Source organism: Orycteropus afer, unplaced genomic scaffold (assembly GCF_000298275.1).
Source record: "Orycteropus afer afer isolate SDZICR_OR568_19922 unplaced genomic scaffold, OryAfe1.0 scaffold00056, whole genome shotgun sequence".
Lineage (NCBI taxonomy): Eukaryota > Metazoa > Chordata > Mammalia > Tubulidentata > Orycteropodidae > Orycteropus > Orycteropus afer.
The window spans coordinates 7,064,304-7,077,429 of record NW_006921643.1 but is presented as its reverse complement, the minus strand read 5'-3'; the positions used below and the strand labels follow the sequence as shown (position 1 = coordinate 7,077,429).

At 39.2% G+C, this 13,126-nt stretch overlaps 1 protein-coding gene across 1 annotated transcript in view; it reads right to left on the bottom strand.

Annotated features, from left to right (window-relative positions):
- The window catches only part of LOC103195446 (protocadherin alpha-2), a 297,204-nt gene that overhangs the window by 31,542 nt on the left and 252,536 nt on the right, over positions 1-13,126 (bottom strand). Inside the window, exons 3-4 of the mRNA XM_042780708.1 lie at positions 11,336-11,394; positions 6,471-6,559 (exon numbers count right to left, since the gene is read on the bottom strand). Coding sequence (XP_042636642.1) covers positions 6,471-6,559; positions 11,336-11,394 — 148 coding nt within the window. The remainder of the gene's footprint in view (positions 1-6,470; positions 6,560-11,335; positions 11,395-13,126) is intronic.

The window sequence follows — 13,126 nt, the reverse complement described above, 5'->3', positions numbered from 1 at the left end:
GGGTTTGAATCGCCAGCCTTCTGGTTAGCAGTCAAGTGCTTTAGGCACCATGCTACCAGAACTCCTCAATGGAATACTTTGCAACACTGCAACACTAAATAATAATGTAGAATCTTCAAAACACCATATAACATGGATGAACTTAGAGGACAAGCAAAATACATCAATCACAGAAGAACAAATATTGTAGTATTTCATTATTGTAGAAATGAAAGGAAAGGTTTATATATGGAAGGAAACTTTCTTTGTTGGCTACCAAGGGTGGAAAGTAAACACTGCAAATTTTTTTTTAATTAAAAAAAAGAAGAAGTTTAAAGAGGTCTTTTGCAGCAAATTTGCCTAGTGCATTATGACATCTGATTTCTTGACTGCTGCTTCCATGGGTGTTGACTGTGGGTCCAAGTGAAATGAAATCCCTGACCATGTTTTCTCCATTTATTGTGATGTTGCTTATTGGTCCATTTATAAGAATTTTTGTTTTCTTTATATTGAGGTGTAATCCATATTGAAGACTGTAGGCTCTTATCTTTATCAGTAAGTGTTTCAAGTCATCTTCACTTTCAGTAAGCAAGGTTGTGTCATCTACATATTGCAGGATGTTAATGAGTCTTCCTCCAATCCTGATGTCATGTTCTTCTTCATACAATCCAGCTTTCTGGATTATTTGCTCAGCATACAGAGTGATACTTATGGTGAAAGGATACAACTCTGATGCACACCTTACCTGATTTAAAACCATGCAGCATCCCCTTGTTCTGTTTGAATGACAGCCTCTTGTTCTATGTACAGGTTCTTGATGTGCACAATCAAGTGTTCTGGAATTCCCATTCCTCCCAATGTTATCCATCATTTGTTATTATCAACATAGTCAAATGCCTTTGTATAGTCAATAAAACACAGGTAAACATCTTTCTGGTAATCTGTGCTTTCAGCCAAGATCCATCCGATATCAGCAACGATATCCCTATTTCCACATCCTCTTCAGAATCCAACTTGAATTTCTGGAATCTCCCTGTCAATACACTGCTGCAATCATTTTTTAATGATCTTCAGCAAAATTTTACTTTGAAAAGTGATATTAATGAAGGAGCTCTGGTGGTGTAGTGCCTAAGGCATTTGACTGCTAACCAGAAGGCTGACGGTTCAAACTCACCAGCCACTCCTTGCAAGGAAGATGGGGCAATCTACTTCCGTAGTGATACTGCCCTGGAAACCCAAGAAGGGGTTGCTATGAGTCAGATCTGACTCAATAGCAATGGGTTGTTGTTGTTGTTGTTGTTTTTGGTTTTGATATTAATGATATTTTTCAATAATTTCCACATTCTGTTGGATTACCTTTCTTTGGAATCGGCACAAATACTGATCTTTTCCAGTCAGTTGGCCAGGTAGCTGCTTCTAGATTTCTTGGCATAAATGAATAAGCACCTCCAGCACTGCATCCATTTGCTGAAACATCTCCGTGGGTTTTCCATCAATTCCTGGAAACTTGTTTTTCACCAATTCCCTTAGTGCAGCTTGGACTTCTTCCTTCAGTACCATTGGTTCCCGATCATCATATGCTACCTCCTGAAATAGCTGAACGTGGACTAATTCTTTTTGGTATGGTGGTTCTGTGTATTCCTTCCATCTTCTTTGGATGTTTCCTGTATTGAATCCTTCAATATTGCAACTTGTGACTTGAATTTTTTTCTTCAGTTCTTGCAGCTTGATAAATGCCAAGTGTGTTCTTCCTTTTTGCTTTTTTAACCCAGTTCTTTGCACATTTCAATTACAATACTTTACTTGGTCTTCTCAAACCGTCCTTTGAAATCTTCTGTTCAGCCCTTTTATTTCATCACTTCTTCCATTCACTTTAGCTACTCCCCAATCAAGAGCAAGTTTCAGGGTCTCTTCTGACATCCATTTTGGTCTTTTCTTCTTCTCCTGTCTTTTAATGACATTTTGCTTTCTTAGCATATGATGTTCTTGATATCATACCACAGCTTCTCGGTCTCTGGTCATTGGTGTTCAATGAATCAAATCCACTCTTCAGATGGTCTCTAAATTTAGGTGAGATATAATTAAGGTTATATTTTGGCTCTTGTAGACTTGTTTTGATTTTCTTCAACTTCAATTTGAACTTGCATATGAGCAACTGATGGTCTGTTCCAGAGTCAGCTCCTGGCCTTGTTCTATTTTTTTTCTTTCTTTCCTTTTTTTTATTATTTATTGTGATTTGGGTGAAGATTTACAGAGCAAATTCGCTTTCCATACAGCAGTTCACATATACTTTGTCTCATGTCATTGACCAAAATTTACCACAATGCAACAGCTCCCCTCACACTTCCTCCCCATAGTTACCTCTTCCCAGTGTCCATCCCTCCATACTCTCCTGCCCCCTGAGCTGTCTCCCTGTGCATAAGCAGCCCTTCCTTCTCCCATGATTGTTCTCTCCAGGGCGTGTGTCTACTTGAGGTAAATGTTTAACTCACATGCCTGTACCTTGCTTGGCTGGAAACCACAGGTGTGGGTTCAATTCCAGACCTGAAGGGCAGCTAGGGGCCATAGTCTCAATGGTTCCATCAGGCTCTATTGGACCAGAAAACTTGGTCCCCACCATCTTTTTTTTTTTTTTCCCTGAAAATGATTTTGAGTTTTGTTCCACATTGTTCTCCCTCTCTATCCAGGATCTCCTACATCCCTTCCCAGTGGATGACAGTGGTAGCTAGGCACCATCTAGTTCTTCTGGTCTCATAGTTGTATAGGTTCCTGGCCCTGTTTTATCTGATGATATTGAGCTTCTTCAATGCCTCATTCCACAGATGTAGTAGATTTAATTCCTGTGTATTCCATCTTACGAAGTCCACATGTATAGATGCTGGTTACATTGTTGAAAAAGGTATTGGCGATGAATAAGTCATTGGTCTTACAAAATTCTATCATGTAATCTCCAGTGTCATTTCTATCACCAAGGCCATATTTTCCAACTACAGATGATTCTTCTTTGTTTCCAACTTTTGCATTCCTATCACCAGTAATAATGAATGAATCTGGATTGCATGTTTGGTCAATTTCAGGCTGCAGAAATTGGTAAAAATCTTCAATTTCTTTATCTTTGGCTTTAGTGGTTGGTGTGTAAATTTGAATGATAGTTATGTTAACTGGTCTTCTTTGTGGGCATATGGATCCTATCACTGACAGCACTGTACTTCAGGATAGAACTTTAAATGTTCTTTTTGGCAATGAATGTGACATCATTCCTCTTCAATTTGTCATTCCCAGCATAGTATATTATGTCACTCAAAAGGGCCAATACCAGTCCATTTCAGCTCACTAATGCCTAAGATAGTCATCTTTATCTATTACTTTGTGTGATATTAATGATATTGTTCAATAATTTCCATGATCTTGAGCCATTCATTTTGACAACTTTCAATTTTTCTAGATATATACTTTATACATTGCATGTTCCAATTATTAATCAATGTTTGCAGCTTTTTCTTCCCGTTTTGAGTCATGCCCCATCAGCAAAAGGAGGTTCTGAAAGCTTTACTCCATCCACATCATTAAGGTCGACTTTACTTTCAGGAGGCAGCTCTTCCCCAGTTGTGTACTTTGAGTACCTTCTACCTAGAGGGGCTCCTCTTCTGGCACTATACCAATGTTTCACTGATATTCGTAAGGTTTTAAGCAGCCAATTTTTTCAGAAGTGGATGGTCCTGTCCTTCCCAGTCTGTCTTAGTCTGGAAGCTTACTGAATCTCGTCCACAATGGGTGACCTTGCTGGTATTTGAGATACTGGTGGCATAGCCTCCAATTTCACAGCAACATGCAAACCATCATAGCACAAAAAACTGACAGAGAAATGGTGGAATAAGACAATTAAATATTTAATAATACAATAGGTCAACTCTTTTTTTCCCTCTTATTTATTTCTTATGACAACTCAGTAAGATGGATATTATTACTATTATATGCTATTTATAGATGACGCCATTAAGAAAATATGAATTTAGGCAAATTGTCTGTGCTCATTCAACAAGTAAATTGAGATTGGAATTAAACTCAGATCTGTCTGACTCCAAATCATAACTCCATTTTCTTAATCGTTATGCCATATTCCTTATAAAGAATGTAAAACATATTTTGAGTCCTAAACCCTGGAAGGACCAAAAGGACAGAGCAGAGGGCAGGGAGAATTCCCTTAACTTCGTGTACAATGGTATGTTGAAAAGTGTGGCTAGGTCACCATGGAGTAACTGGAAGATGGGGACTCTGTCCAGCTCTCCCATAGCTGAGAGGACTGTGACTCATGAGTCAGCAGCCAGGCACAATCCTGGTCAGCAAGGATTTTACAAGAGACTGGGAAGTAGGGAAGGAGAGCAGTGAAGACTCTCTTCTGTCCTAATACTTTTCTGAATCTGAAGGAGAGACATGAGCCAAATGCAGATAAAATAATCAATTGAAGATTCTATTTCATATTTTCCTAGGAATATACACAAACCAACAGCATCAGTGAGAAGAAGAATGTACTCAAAGTTAGTTCTTGGCTCAACAGACTGACCTCCAATACCTCTTTGAGAAGAAACAAGACAAACATTGAAATGAAAGCTTGTGTAGCCTAGGTCAAGGTAGGATTTCATAAGGCTACTTTGATTCAGTAGTTCTCACCTTCATATGCCTACCTAGCCAGCAACATTTTGGGAGTTTAAAACCACATCCTTCTCCAGCCCTCTTCTTCACCCCATCATTGGCATGGGGTTGCACATTTGTCAATGAACTATTTTATGTTCCTCCCCTTTCTTGCCATCTGGCAATATTAGTTCTCTAATGAGCTGCTCTAGCTTGTGCTTTTTTTTGACAAATGTGACTTTTAGTTGAATTGTGCCACATTCATAAATAGCAAATGCTGGCTGATTAAAATCAACAAAAGCCCTTAGAGTTGCCAGCAAAAAAAAAGAAAGAAAGAAAAACAGGGAGTTTTTAGCTGTATGTGTTACTTGGATAGCCTAAGCATTCGAAAGGCATCTGATTGTATTTGGAAAGAACTTTTTACACACATACCTTTATGTCATCTATTATTTATTTATTTATTTATGTTCATTTGTTTGTTTGAATTTGCATGAATTCTTACAAGCCAGCCATGCTATGAATATAAGTACCGGATATGCTTAGATTTAGAGCTAGATAAACCTGGATTTGAACCCTACCTCCTCTACTTACAAGTTATGTGTACTTGGGCAAGTTTCTTAACTTCTTTGTGTCTCCATTTTCTCATATGTACAATAACCCACTTCCATCAAGTTGATTCTAACTCATAATGATCCCCTCGGGTTTCCAAGACTGTAAATCTTTATGGAAGTAGAATGCCTCATTTTCTAGTGGGTTTGAACTGCCTATCTTTTGGTTAGCAGCCCAATGCCTTATCCACAGCATCATCAGAGTAAAACAGATATAATAAATCCCTTGCAAAATTATCATGAGGAATAAATGAGATTGTGTATGCAGTGTCCTGGCACAGTGCCTAAGCATATTATGGCTCAATAAATCATTATCTGCATGTCCTATAAATGGAGGATTGCTGTAGACACCATTTGTAGTCTCTGCTCAGCCCATGATAATCCCCATTCTGAAAACTGTCACCATCACCTACAGACATGGACTCCAAAATCATATATTTTTCAAAGCTATATTTTTATTATACGACACTGTCTTAGCCATTGAACAAGAATAAGGGAACTAAGGGAATGAAAATTTAGGCAATCTGCTCATGCTCATCAAGCCACTTGGCTCCTGATCCAACCAGGCAGTTTCTCTTTACTGAAATTTTGGGCTACCAATCGGTCTCCACTGGTCCTCTGAACTAAGAAGCTGTGAGGTGGTCATATCTGACAGAATGATGCAGATACACAGAGAAAAGAAGATCTGCCTTTAACTTGGAGTTAAAGAGAGTGATAACTTGGTTCCAATAACTTTCCACTTGCAAGAGAAGAAACTCCATTCCTATCTTTCTATCTACATATCTATTTATCTATCGCCCTTTTGCTTACTACTGTGAGTGGATTTCCTACTGTGAATTGGCTACCAAATTAATTCTTAACCCTATTTTCTGTTTTAATATTTTTATATATTTTATACATAGACAGTTGGGAGAGGTGAGAGATCAACCAAAAGACCTTTACTAACAGTGTCATTTCTGTGTAGGAGGCCATCAGAACTACCCTGTGTAGCTTGAATAGCCTAAGCTTTGAAAAGTACCTGCTTTTTTTTTTTTTTTAAAAGAACTCTACACATACATACTCTTATGTGATCTGTTTTCAACTCCTGAAAGATAACACGTAGAAAATAAAAGTAAATATGTACAAAAAGAAATCATCTATGTAACAGCAGTAAGAATAAAAAGAGCCACCAACATTTCTGATCTTACAAAAATATGTCATCTGATTGCTTTCCAGAACTGAAGCAAGAAAAGAGGGACCCCAGCTTCTTACCTGGTGTTGCACTGGATACTGTTGGCCACTGTTGATCGGGCCCTCCTGGACCAGCCCGTAGAATGCCAGCCTCCTCCAGATGCACAGAGCTGAGTAAACACACAGACACAGATAACAATTATATCATACATGCCTTTCCAGATCTCCTTCCACTCTCAGAAATTACATCTATGGAGGCAGGACTGCAGCTACTATACTCTGCTCATATTTGAATGGAAGCAATTACTGCTGAGCAGTCATCTTGCATGCACTGCAGCACTGCTGACTGACTCACTGACTTCCATATATTCAGGCAATAAGCATGTTTTATCTTTATGGCAATTTTGGTTTTCATTAATGCCATGTGGTGCTCACTAAATCTAGCAGGAAGTCCATCATAGAGCTAATGCCATATTAACATCGTAATGCTCAGCAGGAAAGGAGCACTTGCTCTCAAAAGCCCCAAGCCTCTCTAAGCAGGTTCCCTTGTTCCTGAGTTCTGTACAATAAAGAGGAGAACAGACTAAAATTATTTTCTTCTAAGTGGAATGTTACTCCACATTGGCTACCCAATTAATTCTTAACCTTATTTTCTGTTTTAATCTCTTTATATATTTTATACATAGACAGTTGGGAGGCGTGAGGGATCTGTAAGCCCAGTATTCTCTCACTCTGACTTTGAATCACTTATTAAACTCTGCCCTATCATTATTCTTCCTCTCATCTATTCCTTAGCCTCTCCTTTTTCCAAATATTAATATCTGTTGCGTGTTCTTAGATCCCACCAGCAAATTATATGGTTTCAATCAGATTCATTTGGAATATGCAACTAGCCTGGAATCAGCTAGCTTAAAGCAGAATTTTCAAAAGGACATCTACATGATGCAGGAGACCGGAAAGGCCAAGAAGCCAAGCACATGTATGGAAAATAAAATAAAATTAGTATTATTTAAGTCACAACTCTAACATATGCTCAATGTACTACACTGTGAGGAAAAAAATGGCACTTTAGTATTCAATTTTTATTTCATTTTTTATCCTATTTAGGTCTCATAATATCTTATCTAGGAGCTCTGGTAGCGTAGTGCCTAAGGCACTTGACTGCTAACCAGAAGGCTGGCGGTTCAAACCCACCAGCCACTCCTCAGAAGGAAGATGGGGCGATCTACTTCCATAGTGATACTGCCTCGGAAACCCAAGGAGGGGTTGCTATGAGTTGTGTCCAACTTGACGGCACATAACAACAACAACAACATATATCTTATCTTAATTGAAACCTGAATAAGACCACACGTAGCTTATTTATTTATTTGAGAATGGAATAAGGAAGTAGTATGTTTTGCTATTTTACCTATTTTAAATGTAGTTTTTAGGGTACATTTCACAGCTTTGATACTGGCCAACCAAAGCACTGACTTTACATATTTCACCTGGGAGAGAAATAGTATTGTAGATCATGCTTTTACCTACTGCAAGGCTCCACCAATAGCTCAGATGCAGATGAAAGCATAAACTGGTCACTAACAAATATAAAGAATTCCTTCTGATACTTGTTGTTATCATGTGCCCTTGAGTCGGACCCGACTCCTAGTGACCCCTTATTGGGTTTCCAAGGCACTATCGCTATGGAAGTAGATTGCCCAACCTTCCTTCCGAGAAGTGGCTGGCTTCTGGTTAGCAGTCAAGTGCCTTAGGCACTATGCTACCAGAGCCCCCAAAGAGACTGCCCGGCTACCTGGCAGGGAGCAGCTGGTGGCTTTGAACTGCCAACCTTGGGTGTGGCAGCTGACTGCCTTAGGCCTGAGGCCATCCCCTAGGGCCTTCTGATGCTTAGTACTTGGATATCTGCATGAGTATTTTGGGCCTAAAATTGTGACATCTCACTAGAGCCAGCTACCTCTCTTTAGCCCTTTACTGATTGTTTCTGGGTCAGAAATAGCAACCAATGTAATGATTTCTGCTCAATTTGTGATGGTTGATGGTGTGTTAATTTATTTTAATCTAATGTATTTTTAATGGGCTAAAATTAATTTTTCATCAATTCAACATACACTTTGTAAAAGCTCTCTTTTTAGAGACTTATCTAGGTTTGGAGAAGATCTGCTTAACCACTACCCAGATGTTTTGGGGGCCTTACATTTGAAGTTTACTGCTTTTAAAATGTAATCCTTTTACAGATAGTGAACATTAGTTTTTTTGGCCCTCTCTATTTGGTTTTCAAAGGCATTTATAATTAATGAATCTTTAATTTGTCCCCATGGCATGGATACTAGATCTACTCTGAGAATAATGATAGTTAATCAATTACTGTCAAAAAGACAAAGTAGAGAAAGCAAAATTATATTTCATCTGAGTCTTAAGAGTAATGCTTTTTCTCTAGGTTAAGCTAGATTTGAGCTCTAGATAGTCAATAATGGCACTTTACATGACATACCCTCTGAGAAGCTCATGTCATTGATGGCAATAAGATACCAATAAGATGGCAAAGATAAGTGGGCCAAATGCTTATCAAGTTCTGAACAATAGTAATAGCCAGTTATTGTGGCTGAAATAGGATGTAATAGTCAATGTGTGATAGAAACCTAAGGTAGACAACATGTACATATACTTTGCACAATTATACCTGAGTGCAAAAGCATCTTTAGTAATTGCCATTTTTTTTTAACTTTTTATTATGATTTGGGTAAAAGTTTACAGAGAAACTTCAACTTCCATTCAAGAGTTCATATACATTTTGTTTTCTGACATTGATTGCAATCCCCACAATGTAGTAACTCCATTCACACTTCCTCCCTGTGGTTACCCTTTCCCTGTGTCCTTCTTTCCTATGCATTCCTGCCTTCTGAGCTTTCTCCAGGCACAAATGCTGCCCTTCTGACCTCCATAGTTGATTGTTCTAAGAGTGCACCTCCCTGGTGTAACTGTTCACCTGGGAGGCCTGTCTATCGTTTGGCTGAAAGTTAAGCCAAAAGAGTGAGTTCAATTCCAGGTGCAAAGGGGGACTAGGGGCCATAGTCTCAGGGGTAGTCTCTCTCTCTCTTTTTTTTTTTTTTTTTTAATTTTAGGTTTTGTTTAACATTTTTGTCCCATGTTATCCTCACTCTCACTCACTGCCATCGAGTCGTATTCGACTCGTAGCGACCCCTCCTTGGGTTTCCGAGGAAGTATCACTATGGAAGTAGATTGCCCAACCTTCCTTCTGAGGAGTGGCTGGGGATTTGAACTGCCTGCCTTCTGGTTAGCAGTCAAATGCCTTAGGCACTACGCCACCAGAGCTCCTATACACTCCATTCAGGACCTCCAATTTTGATCCCTTTCCAAGTGATTGGAAATACTAGCCGGGTACCATCTAGTTCTGGTCTCAGGGTCCTGTAGGCCGAAGTTCCCATAGTCCACTAATCCCTTGGACTAATTATTTCCATGTGTCTTTGATTTTCTTCACTCTTCCTTGCTATGGATGAGGAGAGACCAACAGTTGTATCTTAGATGGCTGCTAGCAAGCTTTTAAGCCTCAGTAGCTACTCACCAAAGTAGGATGTAGAACAACGTTTTTGTGTACTATGTTATGCCAATTGAGCTTGATGTCCCCCTCGACTATGGCCCTAGACTATGGTCCCAAGTTCACGTGACTCACTCTCTCTAGGTGTTTGGTTGTGGCTAAGAAATTATCATAACTTTGTCCCCTGTTAGCTCTATACACACACATTTTTATAGCACATATAAATATGTAGGTAGAAATATCACCTGCCAAACCTATAAATGGTCATAGATTAATGTTTGTGATTACTGTTAATGCAATATTGTGTATCTATTGTGTGATAGTTTTTACTTTTGTTCTCTGTACTTCTTGTACACCTATCCATGTCTTTCTTTTCCTTAGTGATATTGTGCTATTCACCCACTCTTGGCATATTGCCTTTCTCTTCACCCAAATCAATATGTGTTTCTCACTTAGCAAGCAATTTTCCCTCTCTTCCTCTCCCATCCCTGGTAACCGAAAGGAAAGTTTCCTTCCTTGTGTAACTCTTTCCTTAACTTTTTATAATACTGGAGTCAGACAATATTTGTCCTCTGTGATTGACATTTCACTCAAGTTCATCTACATTATGAGGTGTTTCTCAGACTCTTCATCATTCTTTAATACTGCATATTGTTCCCTTGTGTGTATGTACCATATTTTGGTTATCCATTCATCCTTTGATGAGCACTTGGGTTGCTTCCAAATTTTTGCTATTATGAATAGTGCTGCAATGAACATGGGTGTGCATATACTGATTCATGTCCCAGCTCTTACTTCTTTAGGATATATACCTCATAGTGGGATTGCTGGGTCAAATGGTATTTCTATTTCCAACCTTTTAAGGAAGAACCATACTGTTTTCCACAGTGATTGCACTATTTTACAGTCCCATCAGCAGTGTATGATGGCAATTTCCACACTCTCACCAGCATTTGTTGTTTTCTGTCTTGTTGAACTTTGCTATTATTGCTGGGGTAAGATGATATCGCATTGTTGTTTTGATTTGTATCTTTCTAATGTAATTGCCATTTTTAAAGGAGAGACAGAAAGTATAGGCAGAGAAAGGATGGACAAAGTTGGAATCACTTCCTGATAGAAATTTTGATTAGAGAAAATACACAGCAGCCTGTCTCTGTGACCTTACAGTCACTCTTCTTTGCCAGCACTTGATAAGCATTTGGCACTGACCTCTTTCAATGTTTCAAGGAATTGAAAGACATGGAGAGAGGTGAAAATAATTGCATTCTCCTGGAGAAGTATCTAAATCTCAATTTTGACAGCTGCTTCTGGCCTATGGAGGCATATTTTATCTGAATCACACAAAGTAAAAGCTAATTCTGACTGAGGGAAAAGGAGAAATACATACCTGTGCATTCCTGCTCTCAGGGAGGCAGAGTAACGCCAGTCAGGGTTGGGCTGTCGGGGCTGCAAAAACAGAAATGGAGTTTTCTGTTAATACAGCCAAATATAATGTTCTCTCAGTGCTGCTAGTTGATTAGTTTTTTCTTTAATTTTTTCCATGCATCTAAAAAAAGTATTGAATGAGCCATTTCATGTGCAACCCTAAGATGATATCTATATATATGGCACTTGGGAAAAACTAAATTAGCTCATCAGATTCCTTGCACAGATGAAATGTCATAGCAAAGCAGACTTTGCCTTGTTCTATTCAGAAACAAAGTTCTTAAGACACTGGAGGAAGGACAGTCCGTTTTGAGACAGGACAAGCTTTCACTGCTCTTACCCTCAGATGAACATTAAGGGGATATTTCCAATTTGGTACTCCGGTTATAACAGGACACACGACTGCACAAGTTCTGCTGGGCTGGCTGGACTGCAGAAGACTGCAATCTGCTGTGTGCTTTGCAGACTGCAGCATGTTTGACCCAGGATGGATGTGCCCAGTCGTAACACCAGCAACTGATAGCACCCTCTTCTGCTGATTGAAGAGGAATACTAGGGAGAGGAAAACAAACCACTGCAGAGTTTAACCTAGTTTTGCTACTTAATTCTTTTCATCAAATTGTGTTTGTTCCCTGTTCCTCCCTGAATGTTTTGCCTCCTCACTCCATTACTGTTCAATAACAAAAGTACCTGAAACCCAAGAAGAACCTGACTCATTCCACACCACCTGTGCATTGGGAGATCTGGCCACAAACTGTCAATCCAAATTGAAAGGGTCAAAGAAGAAAATATGGGCAACTACTGTTTTAGGAGGGAGCTCTGGTAGCGTAGTGCCTAAGGCACTTGACTGCTAACCAGAAGGCTGGAGGTTCAAACCTGCCAGCCACTCTTCGGAGGGAAGGTTGGGCAATCTACTTCTGTAGTGATACTGCCTTGGAAACCCAAGGAGGGGAAGCTATGAGTCAGGGCCGACTTGAAGGCACACAACAATAACAACTGTTTAGGAGTCCCTGAGTGGCCAAAAGGTTAAGTGCTGGGCTACTAACTGAAAGGTTGGCAGTTCAAACCACCCAGAGGCACCTCAGAAGAAGGCCTGACAATCTGTTCCAAAAGGTCATAGCTAGGAAAACCCTATGGAGCAGTTCTACTCTGAAACACATGGGGTCGCCATGAATCAGAAATCAACTCTACACCAGTAGGTTTTGTTTTGTTTTGTTTTAAGAAAGACTGTTTAGGGATTATTGGTTGGATGAAAACTACTCAGGAATCACCGAGGACCAAATCTGTCACCATCACTGTCTTGTATCAATTAGCAAAAATTTTATTATGAAAAACATGTTATAGATACCCTGTAGGTATGCTTTGATGGGCAGGGATTAGGGTGGCCCTCTCACTTTAATCTGAGGGACAAAGAAGAATACTGAGGTCTGTTTGAGTGGAAAGATGGAGGAAGGAGATCATATTTTGTATTTTTCTCTGGATTATCATTAACATATTTTGCAGACATAAAATCACAGTAATACCAATAAACCATTTCAAAATGTTAATAATTATTATTTCTATCATTCATTCAAAAGATGCAAAATACTTTATAAACACATATACGGGAGGATTTCATAAACACCTGAAGAAGAAGTAACCAGCATCCCAACTTCCAGACAGATTATGGAGGGCTAGATGGCATTCAAAGGAGTCCTGGTGGCACAGTGGTTAAAATCTCTGCTGCTAACTGATACGTCAAAGGTTAGAACCC